The sequence below is a fragment of the Ochotona curzoniae genome, unplaced genomic scaffold (genome assembly GCF_017591425.1).
Source record: "Ochotona curzoniae isolate NIBS_2020 unplaced genomic scaffold, NIBS_Ocur_1.0 contig_2321, whole genome shotgun sequence".
In the NCBI taxonomy this organism is placed as follows: domain Eukaryota; kingdom Metazoa; phylum Chordata; class Mammalia; order Lagomorpha; family Ochotonidae; genus Ochotona; species Ochotona curzoniae.
The window spans coordinates 13619304-13643984 of record NW_024465421.1 but is presented as its reverse complement, the minus strand read 5'-3'; the positions used below and the strand labels follow the sequence as shown (position 1 = coordinate 13643984).

The following is a 24681-nucleotide window of genomic DNA, read 5'->3' as shown; positions in this document are numbered from 1 at the left end:
CTCCGGGAGGGAGGATGAGAGAGGGGCGGGGAGGGAATGGCTAGAAGATTGCGTCACGACGTTACACGAAAACGTACGAAGCCGTCGCCAAGTAAGGGCAAGGCCGTAGCAACGGGGAGGGAGAGGTAGGAGGAGCTGAGCTAGACCATTTTTGGGGACTGGAATGAGGTGGGAAGAGTTACGGAAGGGGTTAGGGGAACACAGAGGAAGGATGAGTTTTCTATATTGTTGAGTGAGACACAGAATGGGGTAGGATTTGAGGTTTGGGGAGACTCTAGACTACCTCTGACCTGTCACTCATGCTCCCACAGAAGTCCGCCGGTGGTTTAGTCCGGCCTGGCCTACCGGACCTGCCCAAGCTCGGTGGGCCGCGGCTCAGCAAGGTTCTTGGTACCGCCTCCTCCCAGCCCGCCGGAGGCTGCCGCGCTTCTGTGGGTGGGGGAAGGCAGAACTGACGCAGAGTGAGTGCAAGCGATGGAGACGCGGACTCCTGGCGCGGGAGACTGGGGGAGGGGGTGGCGCCCCAAGGAGCAGGAATGGGGTGGGGGTGCGGCGTTGCTAGGAGACGCGCTTGTGTGACCCCCCCCCCCCACCCACCTCGCCAGGGCGGCTCGGTGTCCACGCCACTGGTCCCTGGGGAGCTGCCTCAGGAAAGTGTCCCGCGCGCGTGCCAGGAAAGGGAAGCTTGGTTTGGAACCACTCTCTGAAAGCTTTTGTAGATTTTTGGGGCGGGGGGAGGGCGGGAATTCACAAATGGAAATGGGACACGGTAGGGAATCATTCCAAGGACCTAGGGGCGTCTGTCTAGGGAAGCTAGACTCAAAGGAGACCCTGTTAGGAAAGTGGACACTTTGTTGGACAGTGAGCCAGCTTCTCAGCTCCTTCGATGGGCACATTTGAGAACAGGAATGAAGCATACGCCTCTGGTTGTCGTGCGGGAGAGTTCGCAAGTGAATGATAAAGGTGTCAGCCAGTGAGAAATGCCTCCAGGATCAGTTGAAGTGATAGACGGTGGGGTCCGAGGGCCGCTCTGAATAAGAGAAAGCTGTTGTTGAGAGGAGGCCACCAATGCAGGGAATGATCTTTGTGGATGGAGAATAGAGCCAGTGGGAGGGATTTTAAGGTAGACTGTGAGTAGGCCAGGTGGCTGAAGCAGAAAGACAGGGTCATAGAGCCCTGTGATGAAGTTGGGGGAGTGGCCATGGAGCCGAAATTGTTTTTTTGCCCAAGGCAAGGGTTTGGCTATTGTGATGCTGAAGGTTTTTTTTTTTTTTTTTTACCTTATCCAAGGTAGGTTTTCAGAAATTACCCAGCCTTCTGGATGGAGTAGGAAGGAAGTTGTCAGACCTGTTTAGATGGTATTGCACAAGGAAGGCCAAGGGAGAGGTGACAGTAGTATGGAAAAGGGTCCCCACGGTGTGGACATGGAGGGAATAAGGTTCAGAAAAAATTCTGGAGGTAGAGCTCGCAGGACTTCATTGCTCAGTTGGATGTATGTTTAAGAGGAGGAGGAGAAACAAGGATGACTTCCTGAGGGAATGCAGTTTGGAAATGAACAACCCACGTCTTTCAAGCATCCTGAGTTTGGTAAACGTCTTAACAAGCCAGGCCAAGATGTCAGGTTGGATATGCAGGACAAGGGAAAGCTCTTAGTACCCAAGAAGTTTATTCCTACATGAACTAGGGAGAGGATGATGAAAGAATGCCCCCAAGCTCCTTGGAGCATTTAACCTTTGGAATTTTCCCAGCAAGGGAAAGCCAGCAGAGGAGACTTGACATAGCCACAGCATGAAAGATGAAAGGAAAAAGAAGGTACACATACTGCTCCCCACCCCCAAACCTGGAATAATGGGAGCCCATCCTCAAACTCAGACTCATCCATCTGCTTGCCAGCTTTACTCATTCCTCAGGCTTGGCTCAAATCTCATCTCTTCCTCTTCCCAGCTCCCACTGCTTTTAGACTTTAAATAATTTGTTTCCATTATAGAAAAACCTGATTTAAAAAAAAAAAATGTATGTTGGTCTCCTCCCTGGACTGGGTTTTTTTTTTTTTTAAGATTTATTTATTTTTATTGCAAAGTCAGAGATGTAGAAAGAGAGGAAGATCTTCATCCGATGATGCACTCCTCAAGTGACCACAATGGACGGTGCTGTGCAGATCTGAAGCCAGGAGCCAGGAACTTCCTCCAGGTCTCCCACATGGGTGCAGGGTTCCAAGGCTTTGGGCCGTCCTCGACTGCTTTCCCAGGCTACAGGCAGGGAGCTGGATGGGAAGTGGAGCTACTGGGACTAGAACTGGCGCCTGATTGGGATCCTGGCGCATTCAAGGCGAGGACTTTGGCCTCTAGACCACCACGATGGGCCCTGGCCCTTTTCTATTTTGTGTCTGATTGCTAATACAGAGCCTTGCACACACCAGCCCAGCATATGGTTATGGCTGGACAGGAATGCTGTTCATAAGCTATCAGTTGTGGAATTTTGACACCTTCTGACAAAGGGGTACGTCCCTGACATGCTGCTAATACCACTAGAAATGATCTGTCTCAAAATGATGTGAGGAAGGGTATCAGAGGAAAAATCAAAAGGCCTCTATTTCAATCTTCGGCCAGCTACTCACCAGTAAAATGGCCTTGAAAAAGGCCCTTTTTTGAAGAGCTGAAAGGGTTAAATTGGAAGTCACCTACTGGCAAGACATATCCTGCCTACAAATTTATTGTAATAGTGGTGTCTCATATTGGAATGCCAGTTTGAGTCCTGGCTGCTCCACTTCTGATCCAGCTTCCTGCTGAAGTGCCTGGGAGGGCAGTGTTTGATGGCCTAAGTATGTCCCTGCCACTCAACGTAGATCTGCAGAGTTCCTGGCTCCCAGGCTCTGCCTGGCCCAGCCCTGGCTGTTGTGGATATTTTGGGGATAAAGCGGCAGATGGAAGATCTCACTCTGCCATTCAACTAAAGAAATACATCTTAAGAAAAATAGGAATTGAACATTAAATTCCAGATTTTCAGCTTCACTTGGGAAATCCAACAGCACCAGCATAAGGTTCCTAGAGGTTCTTGCATACCAACAGCTAGAAGATTTGCTTCCCTCTCTATATTTGGTTCATGCCAAGTGTGTCAAAAGTGTCCCCTCCCTTCCACCACTTGGCTGATCCCTATGAGCATTTCATTTGCAATTCTTAGGCTATGCGACAACAACCAAATGAGACTAAATAAAAATTAAGTTCCTCGGACAAAATAATCATATTCCAAGCGTCCAATAAGTACATTTAGTCAGTAACTACCCTGTTGGATAAAGTGGACAGAATTATCTTGTCACATTTCTTCTCATCTGCGTTGAATGAGAAAAACTTGAAGGTGTATTAGTTGCTCATCATAATCCACTTGTAGAAGTGGGAAATTATTGCTCCTACTCTGGAGGAACTTAATGCTAGTTAAGGAGATTCGGTCCATTTGTTATTAATAGGAGCCAAGTCCAAGCAAAAAGTGCAATTATCTGTTAGTGGGAGCTAGGATTAGGTGCTGGCAAGTTCCAACTGTTTCTGCTACAACTGAAGTTCTAATCCATTTCCTTGGGAGATCACTAGCAGGAATTTATTTGAAAGGCATCAAAGGACATATATCTTCTGTCCACTGGTACACTCCCCAAATGCCTGCAGCATCAAGGGACTGGACCAGAGTACGCCAGGAGTCTCTCATGGATGGCAGGCCCCAGCTATTTGAGCCATTGTCTCCTGCCTCACAGTGTATGCATTAGCAGAAAGCTGCAATGGTGGAGTGAGAGGGATGGGCAGACCTGAGACTCAAACCCAGCCTCGTAGGCCATGCACCTGGCCCAGAGCAGGATTCATGTTTTCAGTGTTTTGTATTCTCTGTCTTCCCTGGTTGCCAAGCAGGCTTGAAAATACTAGCTGAGGAGTTAGAAATAAAAAGTTGATCTTACAGTACTGGTCTTCCATTTCCCACCCCTCCCATCTTTCTCTGCCTCCTACTTTTGGCAGCTGATTTCCAACACATCTGAATAATGCTTGCCTTGACATTGTCTTCTAAAATATGCTGACAGGAAAACGTACACTCCCATTTCATTTGACTAGAAGGACTCATAACTCGATTTCCATCTAGAACTCCTAATCCTGCAGAGAAAAATAGCTGTATCTATCTATTGTCTTGGTTACAATAGCCCCATTGGACTTCCTCTGTACAAGTATCATCTTGTGCTGTGTTCCAGTGCTGGCATCCTATACATTCAGTTTCCATCATATGGGACTTCATGGCTTTACAACAGGATATACATTCAGTGGAAACTGTGCCTGATATTTTAGTGTTTCCCTGGGTTGGCAACTGTGTGAAACAATTCTCCAGGAAGGCTGGGCAGTGGCAGGATCACATGGGTGAACAGCTGATAACTCTGCACTGCTGTGGGTTGCCAAGCTAGGCTCTGATGTTCAGTAACTTAGGGATTTTTAAATAACTACTCAGGTTATAATATTTTCAGCCTGCGATGGATATAACTATGGTAAACTGAGAAACATCTTTGGGGGAGCATTAGAGTGAGTGTGTTGGCATCCTGTTACCTTTTTAGGGATTGTTATTTTAGAAGTGTTTCATACATTGATATTTATTTTTGTTTTTAAAATACCTTTTAAATCTGTTTTTGCAACAGCCTTTATTTTTTCTTATTTTGGTGATTGTTTTAAAGCTTGACTATTTGAAAGGCAGAGTGAAAGAGAGAGGGGGAGTGAGAGATTGATTCCATCTGCTTATTCACTCCCCCACTGCATCCAGCAGTCAGGGCTGGGTCAGGCTGATTCACTCCCTAAATGCAGCAACAACTGAGGCCGGGCCAGGCTGAAGCCAGGAGCCAGGAACTTTATCCAGGTCTCCTACGTGGGTGGTATGAACCCAAAAGCTTTTACCATCATCTGCTGCCTTCCCAAGGTACTTGAACAGGGAGCTGCGTGGGAATGGAGTAGCCATACCCTGGATACTCTGATATGGGATGCAGTGTCCCAACTGGCAGCTTAACTCAACTGTGCCACAGTGCCCACTCCCTGACATTTATTTTTTGACCTTTGTTTTGAAAATTTTTTATATTACATGATTTCTTTTTCCTTACATAAAAGATAAATTTAATGTACCTTCTTCCTGCCCCCCCCCATCTCCACCACCCCATTCTTGTCACTTTTCTGTGCAAAAAGATGGTATATTAGAGAATGGTCATGATATGATTCCGTTTACCATGTCAAGATACTGTGAGATTTGCAAAACAACATATAGCCTTACACTTCCCCTTTTGGGTTCCAGGGATGTGAGGGAGCACAGCTGCGCTTCAAACTTACTCAGTTCAATAGGATGCTATTGTAGAAAATATGGGTGTGCAGCCAAAAGAAGGGAAAATAACAGATCTAGGAGGATAAACAAGGTGTAAAAGATAAAGAAAAATAGGACGGGAAGCCTGTCATGCCTTTTGTGTTGGCACCTGCACTATATTTCCAGTAAGAAGTATGAGCTGTGGTCTGAAGATAAGCAGTGTCTCCAACAGGGTTATTTACTCATACTGAAGAACAATAGCCCTTTACTGTACAGGGATTATTAATGATCAGAGGGAAACAGCTTTAGGAAAATCCATTACTTCCACAGAGTAATAAATTCGCCAACAGGTCACACATTTCTTTTCCCTTCACTGCAGACAAAGCTTAGCATAGATAAAAGAGGCCTCTTTGTTCCGCTTTTATTTCCTCCTATTCAGGTAACTCGTGCCTCCCAGGAACTCACGTTACATGTTTTACATGGATTACCTCGTGAATAAACCTTATAACCCTTTGAAAAAGGTTTTACATTTCAAGAAATCGAGGTGTAGGAAGTATAGACTTTGCCTGTTTGTTCCATGGAGTGAAATCAGGATTCAAATCCAGGTTTATCCCCCTCAGAGCTCATATGTTCATTCTTTTGAATAGTTTCTGGTATTTTTTTTAGAAATGTAGGGAGAAAAATTTGAAAACTTTGGGGTGAGAAAGCCTACATGGTTTGGTATATTATTATTTTCTTTTTTAAAGTTTTATTTATTTTTATTGCAAAGTCAGATTTACAGAGAGGAGAGACAGATTTTCCATCTGCTGGTTCATTCCCTAAGTGGCCACAATGACTAGAGATAAGCTTATCCAAAGCAAGGAGCCAGGAACTTTTTCCAGATCTCCCATGTGGGGGCAGGGTCCCGAGGCCTTGGGCCATCCTCCACAGCTTTCCCTGACCATAAGCAGGGAGCTAGGAGAGAAGTGGAGCAGCTGGGATACGAACCGGTGCATTCAAGGCAAGGATGTAAACCACTAGATGACTGCATAGGACCCCATGGTTTGGTATTTTCAAGAGTATCTTAGTTTTCTAGAGATTTTCAAAATTACAAACCTTTAAATTAAGTTTTCCTGAGTTTGTTTTAATCCCAATGATCAACTGGGTACAAGGAACTGAACCTTATTCCTAAAATGATTTTTTTTATAATTGCACTTGAAAGGCAAATTTACAGAAAGAGAGACAGAGATCTTCCATTTGCTGGCTCACTCCCCAAATTTCCACAATGGCCAGAGCTAAGTTGGTCTGAAGCTAGGAGCCTCCTTTGTGTCTCCCACACAGGTGCAGGGTCCCAAGGCTTTGGACCATCCTCTGCTGCTTTCCCGGGCCATAAGCAGGGACCTGGATGGGAAGTAGAGCAGCCAGGACATGAACTGGTACCCATATGGGATGTGGCACTTGAAGGTGGAGGATTAGCCTGGTAGCCACAGTGTCATCCCCAAAATGATTTTTTTTAAAAAAATATTAAAGCCCCATTTTTCTGTGTTTGAGAGTTTCACAGAAACATTGTAAATCATTTCACTCCAGTGAATCAAACCTAGCTGGGATTTAAAGACCTTAAGATTGAGCGTTATATCATAACTGTGTAAGGTTAAGCTGCCCTGGATAGAAATAAGTCTCTCCTCATCCCCTAAATAACAGTTTTTTTTCTTTTTTTTGTAGAGGTTTCAGTTCTTTTTCTGCTACCCTCTGCTTTTGAAAACCTCATTGGGAAAGCTAATTAATATTTTAAAGTGCTGTGAGTATTCAGTTGGGAAACCTAATCCAAACACTACCATGGATCTCTGAGCATGAGAATGGACAGTTCTGGGGACCCTTCTTGGTGAATTTATTCTAAAATCTTTTTCCATGCTGCAACTACGTGCCCAGCCTGGAAGTAAAGTGACTTTAGACACAGTTCCAGCCTTTCCCATCATCCTGGATCACATACCTGATACAGTGAGAAAAGAAAGGTAAGTCAAATTCCTATAAGGTATGATGAATGTTAAGATAGGAGTGTACACAGGCTTGCAGTGTGCTTAGCAGGAACACTGATCTAGTCTCTGAGTGAAAGGGGCACCCTTGCAGTAAAGGAAACCGGAGAACAAGAAGCAACAGATAGGCAGAGAGAGGTCATCTTGGTTATGTGAACTGGGCCTTCCTTTGACAATAAAGGGATCCCAGATCGAAGGATGTAGGGCAGCAGGGACATAGGATATATCACTGTTAGTAGACAATGACTGATTCTGTTTGGGTTGATCTACAGTGGTCTGCACAGTCTCTGAAAGAATCAGAAAGCACCTGGCAGAGAAAGTGGACTATACTGAAGTCATTAATTATGATGAAAAAAAAAATGCCTAGAGTTAGATCTTTCTTGAAAGAATGGAAGTCTTTACAATCACTTATATCTTGAAAATCAGCTTATTGCCTTTGCCTTTTTTGTCTGTTCTCTTGTTTGTATTGCAATACTTCCAGCAGTAGGCAAAGCCCCATGAGAAGCCAACATTTGGAATTTTGGCATTCCTGAGACCAGAGTCATACTTGTATAAATTTCATCTGGGGAGAGGGAATTTTCATCTGTACTCAAACTTCTAGGAGTTCATCCTAAGATGACTCTCCAGAGGTGGGAGGAAATTGTTCCAAAGGTGGGAGAAAGGAAGCAGGGCTGAGGCCCTTGTTACTAGTAGATAAAGGCTTCCTCCAGAAGTTGGTCTGGATACATGGAGTACCTGAGTATGTAGAATAGGTTCCCAGAGCCTCCTAGAACCTCTCACTGTACCTTAGCAGTAAGTGAAAGGGAGAGTGTTTCTTTCTAACCTGATCCCAAAATAAAAACAAGGGAAATCTTGTGGCAAGAAAAGTAGACAGTCATCTAGCCTTTTGAGCTCTTGGTCACAACTCTTCTGTCAGTTCGTTAAGTGGTGTTAGGCAAGATTTCCAATTTCTTCATCTGTAAGAGACATGGGATTTGGGGCCAGTGCAGACACTCAACAGGTTAATCCTTCACCTGCAAGCACCACATCCCATATGGGTGCCTGTTCGTGTCCTGGCTGCTCCACTTCTGATTCAGCTCCCTGCTACAGCCTTGGAAAGCAGAGGATGATAGTCTAAGTCATTGGGACCCTGCACCTGTGCGGAAGACCCCAAAACAAACAAACAAAATAACTACTGGCTCTTGGCTTTGGATTGACTCAGCTGTAGCTGTTGCAGCCATTTGGGGATTAAACCAGCAGATGGAAGATCTTTGACTCCCTGTCTCTCCTCTCGGTAAATCTGCCTTTCAAATAAAAATGAATAAATATTGGGTCCGGCATGATGGCCTAGCAGCTAAAGTCCTCACCTTGAATGCACCCAGATCCCACATGGGTGGCGGTTCTAGTTCCAGTAGCTCCACTTCCCATCCAGCTCCCTGCTTGTAGCCTGGGAAAGCAGTCGAGGACAGTCCAAAGCCTTGGAACCCTGCACCTGTGTGGGAGGAAGTTCCTGGCTCCTGGCTTCGGATTGGTGCAGCACTGGCCATTGCGCTCACGTGGGGAGTGAATCATCAGATGGAGGATCTTCCTCTCTGTCTCTCCTCCTCTCTGTATATCTGACTTTCCAATAAAAACAATAAATAAATCTTTAAAAAATGAATAAATATGAAAACAAAGATATGGAATCATGAATGGTTATGGTATTATTTGATATCTAAAACTTTTTAAAAAAATATAGGGGCACCATGGCGTTATAGATTAAGCCTCTGCCTGCCATGCCAGCACCCCATGTTGGTGCCAGTTCGAGTCTGGCCTGTACCACTTCTCATTCATCTCCCTAGTAATGTGTCTGGGAAAGCAGCAGATTACCCAAGTGCTCAGGCCCCATACCCATGTAGAAAACCTTGAAGAAGCTCTAGACTTTAGACTGGTCCAGCTCTGGTTATTGGAGCCATTTGGGGAGTGAATGCAACAGATGGAATATCTGTCTCATTTCTCTCTGGAAGTGTGTCTTTCAAATAAAGTCTTTAAGGAAAGAATGAAAGAAAGATATAGGGGTGCGCATTTGGTCTAGCAGTTAAGAAACTAATTAAGATACATTGTTTCCCTTTTAAGATTACCTGAGTTTAATACCCAGTTCCTGACTCCAGCTTAAGGCTAATGCAGAAGGTAAACTACATTATGTTAACTCCAGCTTACTTAAAATCTGCCTTCCCAACTTGGTTTGGATTCTGTTGACCTGTGTGTGGCCTCTTCCCCAAAGGCTCTTGCTACATTCACATTCATCTTTGGAGTAGATTCCTACCTTGAAGCCATTGTTTTTGCTGTTCTTTCTTTCTACCAATAAGCACCTTAACAGGATTCAGGACTCCACCCAAATGTGCTGACCATCCCATCTGTGCTCATTTGTTCTGTCTCACTGTTTCATTCCTTCAGAATAGGCATCACTATCTGATCCATCATCTGCTGACTTAGCAGGAAGTTAGAATCAGGAGCTGAGCTGGGATTTGAAATCAGACCCTCTGATGTGGGATGCAATGTCCCCAAGCAACATCTCAAGTGCTATGTTAAACACCCAGCCTGATGCCTGTTTATCACTCTGTATCATAGTAGGTAAGCAGTAAATGTTGAGTGAAGGAATGACTGGCTCCCTAGGAGGGAAGTGGAAGGCCTGCAGAATAGTTGCAGTGTAAGGAACTCCTACCCAGATTTCTCAGAAATTCTATGACGTCAGCTCCCTTTTGTTCAGAAGGGATAAGGTTGCTGTGGGGGATCGAAGAGCAGAGCAGTCCAGCCCAGGGCACAGCCTCCTTAAAGACTTGTAGGATAACAGCAGGTTATTTTAATCCATATTAAGGTACCAAAAGAAATCCCTCCTTTGCTGTTTGTCATAGGAAGGAGAAAGAATCCTTTACCTCCCTCTGTCACACTGGCTCAGCCCTTTCAAGAAATCAGCATTTGAGACTGAGCAGACTACTTAGTGATGAAAAGCATGGGCTCTGACTATACATGGTCTGGGACTGAATCCTGGCCCTGCCTATTCTTCTGTGACCTCAGGCAAGTTACTTAGTCTCTCTTTGCATCAGGTTCCTCTCTTGTAAAATGGAGGTGATAGTAGTATCTACCTTATAGAATTGTTTTGATGATTGTGGGAATTAGCATATATATAAAAGCGAAAACAGTTATTATTACTACTACTATAATTATCAAGATACCTATCCTGCCCTCTGGGAGTTCAGAGACTTCACGAAAAAAAAAAGACATATCATGCAATAACTACAAAAGAGCAGTAGCTGACTGTGTTAGGAACTGGGGAAAAGGTGCTCCAGAAAAGCTTGATAGTAGGTGGGTGTCTGATAGAACTCGGTGGCAGCAGAAAAGAGGCACTGTCCACGGATGGCTCAACCAAGACAAACAAGCATGCCATAGCAGGTGCCTAAGGCCGGCAGCTTCCAAACTTTTGTTGTTGAGTCCACATCACAATTTTTGCTGTTAGTTAAACACACACACATATACACACACACACAAATTTATTTTAAAGGCAGATCTTCAGATAAAGAAACACACAAAGAAAGTGATCTTGCATCTGTTGGCTTATGCTCCAAATGGCCAGGACTTAGTTGGCTGAAGTCAGGAGTCATGAACTCCATCTGGTCTCCTATGTGAGTGACAGAGACCAAACACTGACTGCCTTCTGAATCACAGTAACAGGAAGCTGAAATGGAAGCAGAGTAGCAGGGACTCCCAAGGGCACACCAGTATGGAATGCCAGTATCACAGCAGCTTAACCCAATGCGCCACAATGCCCTATTATTTTGTTTTGTTAAACATTTACTTAATTGTGTCAAAGACACACAAAGATCTTCCATCTGTTGGTTCACTTCCCCAGTTGCTCACAACAGCCAGGGTAGGGTCAAATCAAAGCCAGCATCCAGAAGTTCCATTTGGGTCTCCCACAGGTGAGACAAGAACTCCAGTACTCGGGCCATCATTCACCGCTCCTGAGAGCATGAGCAAGCAGCTGGATCCAAAGCAGAGGCCGGACGTGGTCTCAGCAGGTGCCTCTAGCGTTGGCTTGAATGAACTGCATAACAACACCTGTGCTATTTACCTCTATTTTATACTAGCTTGCCATTTTTTAAAATGTTAATTTTGTAGAAGCTGTATTTTAGACCATCTAAATTGCTCTAAATCATGAGTTTGATGGGTTATTCTAATAAACATTGAAATAATCAGTTACTAATATATCTAAATATGTATCCCCATTCAAACTTTGGGACACTTGTGTTAGAGGAAACTTGTCCCAACTATGGTGATAAACCAAAACTCACAAGCAACAACACATACAGGCCTGCACACAACATGGTAAGCACTTGATGGTGCATGTCATCCTAGTACTTTGGTTGTACGTGATTGTAGGCTTCAGAAAAGAGGCCAGTTTGTATCTTTTCAGTCTTTCCAGTCTTTTGCTTTTTTTTTTTTTTTTTTTTTAGTGCTGTGTGTCTATACAAATTACTGAGCTGATCTGAAGCTAGGAGCCAGGAATTTCTTTCTGAGTCTCCCTTGCAGGTGCAGGGTCCCAAGGCCTTGGGACACCCTATACTGCTTTCCCAGGCCACAAGCAGGGAGCTAGATGGGAAGCAGGGCTGCCGGGACACAAACCAGGCCCATATGGGATCTTGGCACATGCAAAGTGAGGTCTTTAGCCACTAAGCTACCACACCGGGCCCTCTGCTCTGTTTTTACTCATTTTGGAATTGGGGTTGGAGTTGGGACAGTCAGGGAGATGAAAAAGAGTAAAGAATTCCAAGAATTGTCACAATGAGGTCAGAGGCTATTAGAACTTCAACTGTGAATATTATTCCTTGAAAACAGACTTCATAGCTGATTGAGACTGCCCTTCAAAGTGATCCTCTAAATAAATGAATACTTTCTGATGTTATTGTGAAACTCTGAGCAGATCAGGAGCTCTACCTGGAATACTAGTGAAGGACACAGCTCCCTCCTCAGTCTCAGGCTAATTGTAAGAGGTAATTCATAGTGGAATAAATGTCAGTTTCAAGCCATTAAATCCATGGAAAGAACACTCTTTGGGAACAAGCAGTTTTTCTAAATGAGTTGCTTTCTAAGAGCAAAGACTTACATAGATCTGTATCATGAAAGAGAGCAAGAATAAGAGGGCTCTTTAAGTTCTGTATGACTGATTTTGTTTCTAGAATCACAAACTTTCTTTAGCATGAGATATTTTTGTTATGCACCTTTCTGGGTGCTGAGAATTGAGCATTAAATAAGATGAATGTAGTTACTGACCCCGTAAGGATTAGCTTCTACTGGAGGAAGACAAACATCACAAACCATTACCTCAGTGATGAGGACTACAAAGAAATACCAAGAGCCGTGGGAAGGTGACTCAGCAGAGACCTGACCCAGTGTGGGTGGCTGGGAGGCAGAAGATCTTCTGAGACATCCTGGTTTACGCTGGGGAGCCTCAAGATGAGTAGCAGTTGGTTGGGTTAAAGGGAAGGGGTCAGGAGAGAGTCTTCTAGAAAGGGAACCTAATGGGTCTGTGTCCCTAATGTAAGGAAGAAACCAGTTCACTAAAACCTTTCCCTTCCCTTCTCTCTCCTCCCCTTTCCTTACTTTCTTGCCTTTTCTCAAGACTTGGAAGGAAGTGGCAGCCCAGACTTGTTCATAGTGCACAGTGAGGCCTGTGTTTTGGCACAGCACGTTATCCTGCAGCGTGCTGTGCCACCAGTCCATATGAATGAGTCTGGGCTGTTTCACTTCCGATCCAGCTCCCCTCTACTTTATCTGGAAAGCAATAAAAAATGGCCTGAGTGCTTGGCCCCCTGCCACCCATGTGGAAGACCCAGATGGAGTTACTTACACCTGGTTTTGGCCTGGTCCAGGCCTGGCTGATGCGGTCATTTGGTGAGGGAAGATGGACGATGCCTTGCTCAATTGCTGTCTCTCTATCTCTGTAATTCTACCTTAAAAAAGGCAGGGGGAGGGGGGAGCATGAAAGGAACATACACACTGGGTAGATAAGAGTTTTACATCCTTTTTTTCTGCTTTGGAACTTGGATTTTTCCTGGGCCACCTGATGTTGGTGAAGAGAGACATCACTTATCTCCCTCTTAAGATTAAACATTAATTAAAGTGTTTTAAAAATAGTTCTATTAAGTACCAATTGTTAGGACTGCTGATTGCCTTGAGTAAGCTAATGGCAGGGCTTGTGGATCAGATTATAGCCTATGGTCAGTTAGACGTGGAAACCATGGGAACCAATGAAAGATAGGCTTTGGAGAAGGCTGACAGTTTCCTCCTCTGGTGTCATGAAGTCAAGGAAGTTCCGTCTGCTCCTGACGGAGGTGAAGCAATCATGACTAGATGCCACAGACTCCCTTTCCCCTCAGAGGAACTGACTCATGTATTTTCATGCGAAACCATGGAGTTTTAGGGAGAGCCAGCAACTCAGAAACCTGTTTCCTTACCAGGAAAAATGTCATCATCTCATCTGTGTTTTTATTATGCGTGATGTTCTATCTTGGTTTTTATGAATTCCTTTTAAGTTTTTGTTTTAGTTTTTTTTTTAAAAAAACTCTGTAAAGCACCATGGAGTTTGGGGTTGGTACTGAATGTAACTTTGATCCTTTTAAACCTTAGAATGGGGTGAAAGAGTGCTTTCAACTTTTTCATCAGTTAAGTTTTAGTTCATTTCTTATTGCTCAAGAAAGGTCCCCAGGGTCAGGGCATGTAGGAAGGGCCATCAAGTTCAAAAGAGAAATTCTCTAGAGTTCCTTGCAGAGACTTGGGATTTCTAGATAAATTATGCACTCACCTCTGTCAGTCTTTAGCTACCTAAATTCTGATAGGCTCAGGACCACCCTAAAGTATACATGCCTCCCCCAGGGAATAGACATGGAGCAGGCTCCTTAGTGGCCTGGAGCATCCTCTTTCCTAATGCATACAAGCCTCTTTGAGTAAAACCCAGGAATCAAAAGTGTCCAAGTCCCAAGGCCTGTTACTTACACTGTTATTTGTCCTTGTCTTCCAAACATGTCTTCTTGTTAAAGTCACTATAATAGTTATTATTTTGGCTAACAAAAATCCTGCAGTAATAGGACATTCCCTTCACCCAGAACCCCGACCCCGACTCTGTCTTTCTCAAAAGTCTTTTACACATAGAAATGTCAAAAAGAAGAGATTATATTATTAAGTTAAAAAAAAAAAGAATCAAAGCCATCTAACATCTAGCAACACAATAGACATTTACCTGTAAGATGTCTTCAAACGTTCATAAAGGGCTGGATATTTGGCCTACAACTTTAAGATGCCCACATCCCATACTAGAGTGCCTAGGTTCAAGTCCCTGCTTTGCTTCCCTCTGCTAATGTAGACCTGGGAGACAGCAAGTGATATCTGAAGTGTTTTGAGGCCCTTCCCCCCAAGCAGGAGACATGAACTGGGTCCCTAACTTTGGCTAGAGCCAGGCTGTCGCAGGGATTTGGGGAATGAATCAATAGGTGGGATACCTCTCTTTCTGCCTCTGAAATAATAACATGTTCTTGGAAATACATACATATTACAAAAATGTACATATAGATTTAAAAAATTTTTTTGCACCAAAGTAAGCTTTCAATCCAATTTTTCCCACAAATCACTGCCCTTTAATACTAGGATGACTTCATGCAGTAGAATGAATTGCAACAGTGAGAATATCTGAATTAGAGATCTGTGTAACAGCATGAATGATTCATGGAAATATGATGGACGTAAAAAAAAGTTGCAGAACTTGTTTTTTGTCTATATATTTAGGAATTTTACATCTGAAGTTTTAAGCTCGCAAACCAATGCTTTCTAATGTTAAGTGTAGAGATATACATGACAGGAATACATGAAAATTCAATAGCAGTTGCTTCTGTAAGAAAGAATAATTTGGAAGGGATAACATGGGAATTTCAATTACATTCATTATCTTTTAAAAGTTAAATTTTTTATTTGAAAGACACAGACGTTCCTAATTACCTGAAACAGATGGGGCTGGGCTGAACTGAAACCAGGAGCCTGGAACTCAGTCAGGCTGGGTCCTCCCGTGTGGACTACAGAGACTCAAGCACTTGGGCAGTGTCTTGCTGCATCTCAGGGAGTGAATTAGCAGGAAGCTGGAATCAGAAGCAGAGCCAGAACTTTGCTCAGACACTCCAAAACAGGATGTGGACATCCCAAGCTGTGAGTCAAATCCTTTAGGGTCTATTGAGACTATATTGCTATCATTCTCTGTATCTTTTTCTGTCCAAAACAGAATGATAAGAATTATGTCTTAAAACAAGACAAAACAAAAATAGCTACCTTTAGGGAATATTCTTAGGTTGGTTCTTATTCTGACAAGTCTTTTGAAATTAAATCGGATGTTTCAGAGTAGAACGCCAGAGAAATCTTTGGTCAGAGATTTTACTATACTCATTGTGCAGCTCTTACTGGACAACAAAGCAGATCAATGGTTTTGAGAAGTATTTTCAAATATACTATGATGCATGTACAGAGAGTTCATTCTAATAGCTTCTATGTGGAACTAAGGTAATAGACTTTTTTTTTTTTACTTTGATGATACCTACATTTTCAAATTAATGACTTAGTATTTTCTTAAAGATTTCATAGTTTTTTAAAAAAACTTTTTAAAAATTCTTTTTTTTTGTTTTTTTAAATAATTTGAAAGGCCCAGTTTCAGAGAAAGAGAGCTAGATCTAAGAGATCTTCCATCTGCTGGTTTAGTATCCAAATGGCCAGGCTGGCCCAGGCAGAAGCCTGGAATTCTACTTGGAACTCCCATGTAGTGCAGGGACCCAAGCATTTGAGCCATTGTCTCCTGCTTTCCCAGGCATGTTAGCAGACTGGCATGTTGCAGGCAGTAGCTTAACCCACCCACTTCACCACACTGCCGTATTTAAGATTTCATAGTTTTAAAGTAAGTATTGTCACTTACTCTTTGGTTGTCAGTATATCTAGTATTCCTAGGCTCTCATTTCTACATAGCAACAGCTGGTTGGAGCCAAGTAGCAACTATCCCCTTCTTCTGGGAAGACCAGTTTAAAGAATGCTAAAAGACAACGTTGGGCTTTGACGTGTTTGTAAAATGGCCTTCCATTGTGGGATGATGTAGAGAGAGAGCTGGTGTTTGTACTGCACAATTCTGGCAGCGCTACCCAACTGATCTGTTCTGAAAAAGCAGTTATTTCTAGACTAATTAAAGATCTTGATTTAAAAATGTACATCTGCCTAGCTGCCTACTATTGAATTGCACTTTGATACAAATTTCCCCTCTTCTATTTTGGTGGGTCTGAAGATGACAACAGCAACACGACAAGAAGTTCTTGGCCTCTACCGCAGCATTTTCAGGCTCGCAAGGAAATGGCAGGCGGCATCAGGGCAGATGGAAGATACCATTAAGGAGAAAGAGTACATACTAAATGAAGCCAGAACACTGTTCCAGAAAAACAAAAATGTAAGTCAGCTTCAGCTGCAGACTACATGGAGGAGGGAGTTTCTTATGGTATTTATTCATTTATTTTCTGTCCCTCATGGAGATGACTGAGGCAGGAAGGGGCCACAGGCACAGCGTGGCTAATCTGCCCAGCCACCAGGAACTCAAGTCCAGCTGGTACAGGACTCGGCATCTGCAGCAGACCCCACACACCAGGTGATATTAGGTCAGGCCAAGGACAGTTTTCTGAGGAGAAGCCCTTCCCCAGAACATGCCCACTGCCCGTCTGTCCCTGGGGAGGATACAGTGAGATGTTTTTTTAAATTCATAAACCACTCAAAGCCTCCCAATATAAACCATTCAGAAGGGAGAGAATAGGATTAAGACACAAGGTTCCCTTCATAATTTGGCTTTGAACTCAAGCTGCCTTGGCTAGCAGAATGAGGTTGCCCTTTGGAACCACAGAATTGAGTCAGATAGTCTCCTTGCAGTCGCTAACATAATGGGACTGTACACCCAGACAGCAGGGAGCCAGATATGACCCATCCCAGCAAATCATAAAGTGCTAGCTCTTAGCTCTGCAGCACAGAAAGAGGCTTCCAGCACCTCCCTTCCCCTTAGGCTCCTTCTCACTGATCAGATGGATCCAGTGCTGTCCCTGTTTGCTTCGTGAAACTTCCAAACAACTTATTGTCACTGTGCGCCCTCTCTGACCGCTATTTTATCTCTGTGGCCCATTGTGGCAGCCGTGAGGGTCCCCTAAAGGTTACCTTATGTGCCAGGCCAGTACCTTACAGTATCAACTCTCACATCTGAAGACACAGCCTTGGCCACAGAGAGACCACCCAGCAGACCTCACCACAGCAGAACTCACCTTCCTACAAGTGCAGCCGCTGTCCCGACATGCCTGCCCATTCCTTGCACAGCTCCTTTTACCACTCTGTCTTTATCTCATTCCTCATCTGTCAAGAATTGGCCCACACGTGCCACACACCAGACCTGGGCCCTGGGGATATAAAGCTAAGACAAAGCTCTTCAAAGACATTTCAGAGTTGAACAGAAGGACATACAGTATCACAGCTCATGGGCCTGTCTCAGTAGCCCAATGGCTAAAGTCCATGCCTTGTATGTACCGGGATCCCATATGGGTACCAGTTTGTATCCCAGCTGCTCCACTTCCCATCCAGCTCCCTGCCTGTGGCCTGGGAAAGCAGAAGAGGACAGCCCATAGCCTTGGGACCCTGCCCTGGTGTGGAAGACCTGGGAGAGGCTCCTGGCTCCTGGTTTCTGGCTTCAGATAAGCTCAGCTCCAACTGTTGCTGCCACTCAGGGAGCGAACCAGTGGATGGAAAATCTTTTTCTCTGTAAATCTGACTTTCCAATAAAAAAAAAATCTTCCAATTAAAAATGCATTATTTAAAAATATTTTAAAAATCGCAGCTGAGACAGGTGCTGCCAAAGAAGCCTTCCTGATGTCTAATACCTTCCCCTTCTCAGGGTCCCTGAAGCCTTCCTGCTTTTTAAGAGTGAACTGCTAAAAGCTGTCTTTCTACACCGCTGACCTTTCTCCAACTCCTCAAGATTCTGCTCTGAGCATGGACCATGCTTGCCAAAGCAGAGTGCATGTACCCCAGGGGTCCTTGAACAATCCCCCAAAGAACAGAAATAAAATCAGACTGCTCTATTTTTGTATGTCATCCGTTAAAAATATCTGTTTATACAGACAGTCCCTGACTTAGAATGGTTTGAGATGTAGTTTCTCAACTTTATGGTGGTGCCTAAGTAATACGCATAAAATGGATGGTTTGTACCACTATAGGATAGCAAGTATTCACAGCATGTTTAAGGTGGCTATCGTAAGCTGTGGGGTGTGGTGTTCAATGCTTCTTTGATTAGTAGTATTTTCAATGTAGCTTGGGTTTTTGGGGAACACAAACCTACCATAAATCCATATAAATACATACATGGGAATTGTAGGCCCAGTACATTTTTATTCAGTAGGTGCCAGAGACCCCGAAGTAGTTACTAACCTTTTCCCCATCATTTCTTTTTTTTTTTTAAGTTATTTTATTTTTATTGCAAAGTCAGATATATACAGAGGAGGAGAGACAGAGAAGAAGATCTTCCATCCGATGGTTCACTCCCCAAGCGGCTGCAATGGCTGGAGCTGAGCCAATCCGAAGCTAGGAGCTTCTTCTGGGTCTCCCACACAGGTGCTGGGTCCCAAAGCTTTGGGCCATCCTCAACTGCTTTCCCAGGCCACAAGCAGGGAGCTGGATGGGAAGCGGGGCTGCTGGGATTAGAACCGGCGCCCATAGGGGATGCTGGACATGCAAGGTGAAGACTTCATTCACTACACTATCGCGCTGGGCCCATTCCTGTCATTTCTTGACCAAACCAGATTGTCAGCCCCTTGAGCACACAGATAATGCCTTACACTTTTTCAGTATATCATATGGGACTTGCTTGTGGTTGTCACTAAACTAATAAGCATTGACCACTACTATGATTCACTGATCTTCTCTAAGAAATCTTCCTCAACGTTTCCCCACCCCCAAGTCCATGGTTGCCACCCATTCTGAATTTCTGTAGCAGTCCGTGGCAGTCACCGCCACACTGGTTGATTATATGTCATTGTGCCTCAGGTATCAGAGTTGTTCTGATCAGGTGTAGTAGCCTCAGTCACTGAAGGCAGAGATCCATGGCCTCAGCGTGTCCGGCCTAGTGTTGGGGCTATCATAGTATATGCCCAATGAAATTTTGCAACTTACTCACCTGAGTGATTCTCCCAAGTTTTCTATGATTGCAGTAATTTTTCCTTTGTTTCTGCTGCAATTGGCCCAACAGGTGAGCCATACGAATGTGTATGTGCCTGCTGGGAGCAACAGAAAGAGAAGATACATGGGTTTTTAATTTCAAATAGTCAACTGGTTTAACATCAGTTAGAAAAAAAAATATCAGATCCCATGCCTATGAGAGAGTCCATTTAGAGAAAAAATTTTCTATCCGTATGGGTGGTAGCAGAGATGGCACAATCATGCAGAAAACCTAAGAATGACTGAATTTTGTCCATTAGCCCTTGTTCAGATGAACAGCTGCAAGTCAAGACGCTCTGGCACCCTAAACCATATCTATGTGAGGGCCTTCTCCCCAATGCCTCCTACAGACATAAGCAGTTTCTTGTAACTTGAGTTGCTTTAAGAGCTTACTAATCCTAAAGTATCTTATGAATTGCTCTGAATCCCAGTGGGCCAAAGGCAACATGGAAATTATGCCCAATGTTGAATGCAGAGCAATAGCTTCTGAGAAGCGCAGGAGTCAGAAAGTTGAACCTTCGCCCCACGGGACTCAACAGGACTCAACTGTTCTTGGAACTCTTCCCCCATGCTCCAAAAGGTACCCTAGGACAGGAACGCCCTTGGACTTTCCAAGCCACATGAGCCCAAACTACTCTGTGGGTGTCATCTGGTGCTGATGTAATTCTGCCTCTACTTTGAGGCCACATATTAATTCATTTTCCATTCTCAGTAGGCAAGTTTCTCCCCTTTCCCTACTTGGCATTTTAATGTTTCCAAATGAACTCTGATTCCTTTACTTGAATGTGAACCACCATAATTTGACCACTTCGAAGTTTCAGGAATATTTTGTTTCCATTTCTTCCAAGCAGGGCATTTATAGTTTAAAATAAGAAGTAGATCATTCTTCAGTGTCTTCCTCAGGAGGTTTCTGGACAGCACTTGCTGAAACGACTGGCTGGAAGTTTTCATCTGTGGGGAGGCTGTGAAAAAGACCCTCATTCTGTGTAGGGAATAATATAAATTGGTGCAAACTCAAGAGAGCAACTTGGGAATATCTGTGAAAATTAAAAATGCATGAACTTAAAGCCTTTGTAACAGTTCCCTTTTAGATACATTTGCATGAAAGTAAAAAAAAATTCAGAGGGCTCTATAGCAAAACTGTTTATAATGGCAAAAGGTTGGAAATAACCTAATTTTCCATTAATAAGAAATTGGTTAAATTATAATAAAGCCTTTTGTTGGAATTGGGTAGCATTGTCAAAAAGAATGGAAGTAAATCTGTGTATGTGAATGTAGTGTTAGTGAAAAAGGCTCAGAAGCAAGTTATCATTTGTGTAAGAAAAAAAATTCTCTCTGTACACATTACAATATCCTTGGAGGAACAAAAGGGGGACTGGAGACAAGAGTAACAGAGAGAGATTGAGTTATTATTAGATCGTTTGGAAATTAATTTTTTTTACATTTGCCTGTATTATCTGTTTTAACAATTCTGAAAGTTTAATCTACTATGAATTTGAATATAGGATTGTAATGACAATGTGACTAGTGAATGGAAAAAATACTTAAGAAAATGTATCCTCGTATGTCCTATACAATCAGAAATAGGCCAAAATGCCTCACCTGTTTCCCCTTTTAATAGCTCACAGACACAGACCTGATTAAGCAATGTATCGATGAATGTACAGCCAGGATTGAAATTGGACTTCATTACCAGATTCCTTACCCAAGGCCGGTAAGTGTGACTCCAGTTAACAGCTGGGGGGTGGGTACTTACGCTGTCAGTCCTGTTATTCCCAAGAGTCTCTCCAGGGCGCTCATGGAGAAGCACAGAGGGTATGTCATCCTCATGTGCCACTAACCCATCATGGTAGAGATGTCAGTGAATGCCTTCTGTCTTCTACTGTACAGCTTTGCCACATACAGAAGGGAAAGGCAGCTCCTATTTTGATAACTTCATCTTTTGACTTTTACATTTTTTTAATGAAAATGGTTTTATTTTGCTTATTATAAAAAGGCTTTTTATTGCTTCTCAGCCTTTTGGAGTTTCTTGTTAATAAATGCATGAAAGTTCATACATGAAAGGAATCCTCAGAGAGTAAAAACTGTCAGAAATCCACATCCTCTGGGACTTACCACTGCGTCCTTAGATGGGACTCTGAAATTGCCAATATTCAACTCTGTAACATCCTAAAGCAGCACTTTTTTTTTTTAAATTGCTGCAACATAATAATTTAGCAATATAGGCTTTTCTTCTTTTCTATCCTTATGCATGTCTTTTTTTTTTTTTTACATCTATGAAATTCTGGGCATGCTGTTTGTCTACTTACATCATCTCTTTTGGATATCTTTGCACACAGTTTAGTCTCAACCTTTTAAAAATGGTTACACCACATTCTACTGTTAAGAATGTGCAACTGTATTACAGAAAAACAGAACTAGTAGGATAGAATGTAGATGTCGACGCAGGTCTGTCTAGATTAAGGGAAATGCATTACAAAGCACCGGCTCCCATGATTATGGAGGCTGCAAAGTCCAATGATCCATAAGGCCCAGGAGAACACCAGTGATGGGATCCAGCGCAATTCTGAGAACTTGGGGGAGCCAGCATGGTGGCAGGAATCCCAGTCCATGGTGAAATATCCCTGCTCAAACAGCAGGCAGGAAGCACATGGGGGAAGTCCTCCTTGATCCTCCTTTCTGTTCTATTGGGGCTCTTAGCAGATTGAATTGTGCCTATCCACCTCGGAAAGGGCTGCCTGCATACTCCATTGTGTCTACTCTCAGTGCTAGTCTCATCCAGGAACACCTTCACAGACACATCCAGAAATAATGTTGAGTGGCACCCATGGCCAATATGATAAACGTAACTACCACTGCCATGAGTTTTAAAACAAGATTTGTTAAGTCAGTACTGTAGTGGAGTGGGTAAAACCACCTGTGGTACTGGCATCCCCGATGGACACCAGCTGAGTCTTGATTGTTCTACTTCCAGTCTAGCTCCACCCAGCAGAGGATAAGCCCAAGTGCTTTGGCCTCTGCACCCATGTGGAAGACTCAGAAGCACCTGGCTCTTGGTTTCAGACAGGCCCAGCTCTTGTTTTCGCAGCCATTTGAGGAGTGAACCAGCAGACAGAAGCTCTATCTTTCCTTCTTTGTAACTGTCTTTCAAATAAAATAAATCTTCAAAAAAATTATTTCTTTATATGAAAGAGTTACAGAGAGGAAGAAAAAGAGTGAGATAGACCTTCCATCATTCCTTTACTCCACAAATGGCAGCAATGGCCAGAATGGGCCAGGCCAAAGCCAGGAGCAGAGTCTTCCACATGGGTGCAGGGTCGTAAACACTTGGGCCATACGCTGTTGCTTTCCCAGGCACATGAACAAGGAGCTAAATTGGAAGTGGAACAGCCAGGACTCAAACTAGCATTACATGGATACTGTCATTTCATGCGGTGGTTGAACTTGCTGCATCACAATGCCAGCCCCCACAGCCATGACTTAACCTGCTGTCTCTTAGTAGGCATTTAGATTAGACCTAATTTTTACTCCATGCTGAACATTTTAGTATCTACACATTTCCCCCAAGACTCTCTTCGCTGGAATCCCATGTTGCTGTGTGGCCTGTGATCATTTTCTATTTTAGGCACTTAACAAAGAACAAACATTCTGGAACAATGGGCCTAGGTTCAAATTTTGAACCTGACACTGAACTTGCAAGTTATTTAGCTTCTCTGAGCCTCCATTTTCTTACATATGAAAAAATGGAATGATTCTTTGTGAGATTAGTATAAGGCTTAATTTGAGCAAAAACCATAAGCTTAATGACTCAGTACAGCTTTAGCACTTAGCAGACAGCATGGTATCTTAGTAAACCCACAGTGAATAATACAAGCTGCTGCAATAAGTATAGCTTTCAATATCATCATCATTCTTGTTATTCAGATTCATCTGCCTCCAATGGGCCTCACCTCACTACGAGGCCGGGGACTTCGAAGCCAGGAGAAACTGAGAAAACTCTCCAAACCAGTATATCTCAAGTCTTATGATGAAGTTTCCTAATTCAGAAGGAAACTCATTTCTGAGAACAATGAGCCATCTTGATCTTGAATGTAAACCAGATGACAAAACCCATCTCCTTAATCAGGAGTAAAAATTCAAGTATCTTCTTAAGAACCTGTAAGACTGTGTGCTTATATATGCATAGTGTGTTCAGAGACTTGCTGCCTGAGTGGATGACATTAACCTGGAGGCCAGGGCTTTCCTCTCACTGAAATCAGTGTTGGAAATACTACTAAGGCCTGTGGGAGGAGGCATGAAGGTGATGAAGCTTCTCATGGGAATGCTGTTCACCACACAGACCAGCTGATGCAAACTGCTGTAAGTTCTCATGGCTGCTGCAAAACTGTGTGTCACCCTTGGAATGATTTTAGACATTTTGTTTTCCAAATTAAAGATTGGCTTTTTAGAAGTGTTTTTCCGAGTGTGCATTTTGGTTTCCTAAACTCCCCTTAAAAGGAGCATCCGTGAATTGACCATGATTTCTTAGAATTTCTGTGAGACGCATTTCTCCCCATACACATACACAGAGTTACATCTGTTAGTTAAATACATACATTTAAAAGATGCACTTCAGATCTGAAACTTACTGCATTCACTCTGTTCTAACACCAAGCTGACTTTCACGTTATGTCTAAACACAATGAGACAAACAGATCAAAAACACAAAGAATTTGCTTCCCTGCACGTATGGAGTCAGATAATCCCTTGTCAAGTTATTTGTGCATCATTGTCATTTCCTCTCGGCACCACCTGCCTCCTCAAAGAGGATAGGCATCACCAATAAAGACAAGCCTCTTAATTTTGTTCTTTTCGAAAATGAGCTTGTGACCCTCGGAAGAAGTCCTACTTCTGTGGGCATCAGCATACTTTTTTATGCCAGAATACAACAAAGAGAACAGATACGCTATGTTGATGAAGTGGTAGTGTATCCATGCTAACACAAATGTCAGCTGTAAGCCTTTGGTGAAGAGGCAGAGACAAAAATGTCAAAGTGAGCATGCGACCCAGCTCCTTGAATTGGACAACAGGAATCTGTTCCTTC

The 24681-nt window shown here is 43.3% G+C and overlaps 1 protein-coding gene across 3 annotated transcripts; it reads left to right on the top strand.

Moving 5' to 3' along the window:
• The first annotated feature begins 147 nt into the window (after positions 1-147).
• Positions 148-24022, top strand: LOC121151625 (LYR motif-containing protein 1). 3 transcript variants are annotated; one of them, XM_040973228.1, is made up of 6 exons: positions 212-461; positions 7009-7298; positions 10193-10355; positions 16645-16803; positions 21220-21312; positions 23523-24022. In XM_040973228.1, the coding sequence occupies exons 4-6, from the start codon at positions 16645-16647 to the stop codon at positions 23637-23639; spliced, it is 369 nt and encodes a 122-aa protein (XP_040829162.1). In that variant the 5' UTR covers positions 212-461; positions 7009-7298; positions 10193-10355; the 3' UTR covers positions 23640-24022. The 3 variants fall into 3 exon arrangements, with proteins under 3 accessions (XP_040829161.1, XP_040829162.1, XP_040829163.1); XM_040973229.1 differs by lacking the exon at positions 10193-10355; XM_040973227.1 differs by lacking the exons at positions 7009-7298; positions 10193-10355 and having other exon boundaries at positions 148-461; positions 23523-24019.
• Positions 24023-24681: the final 659 nt, after the last annotated feature.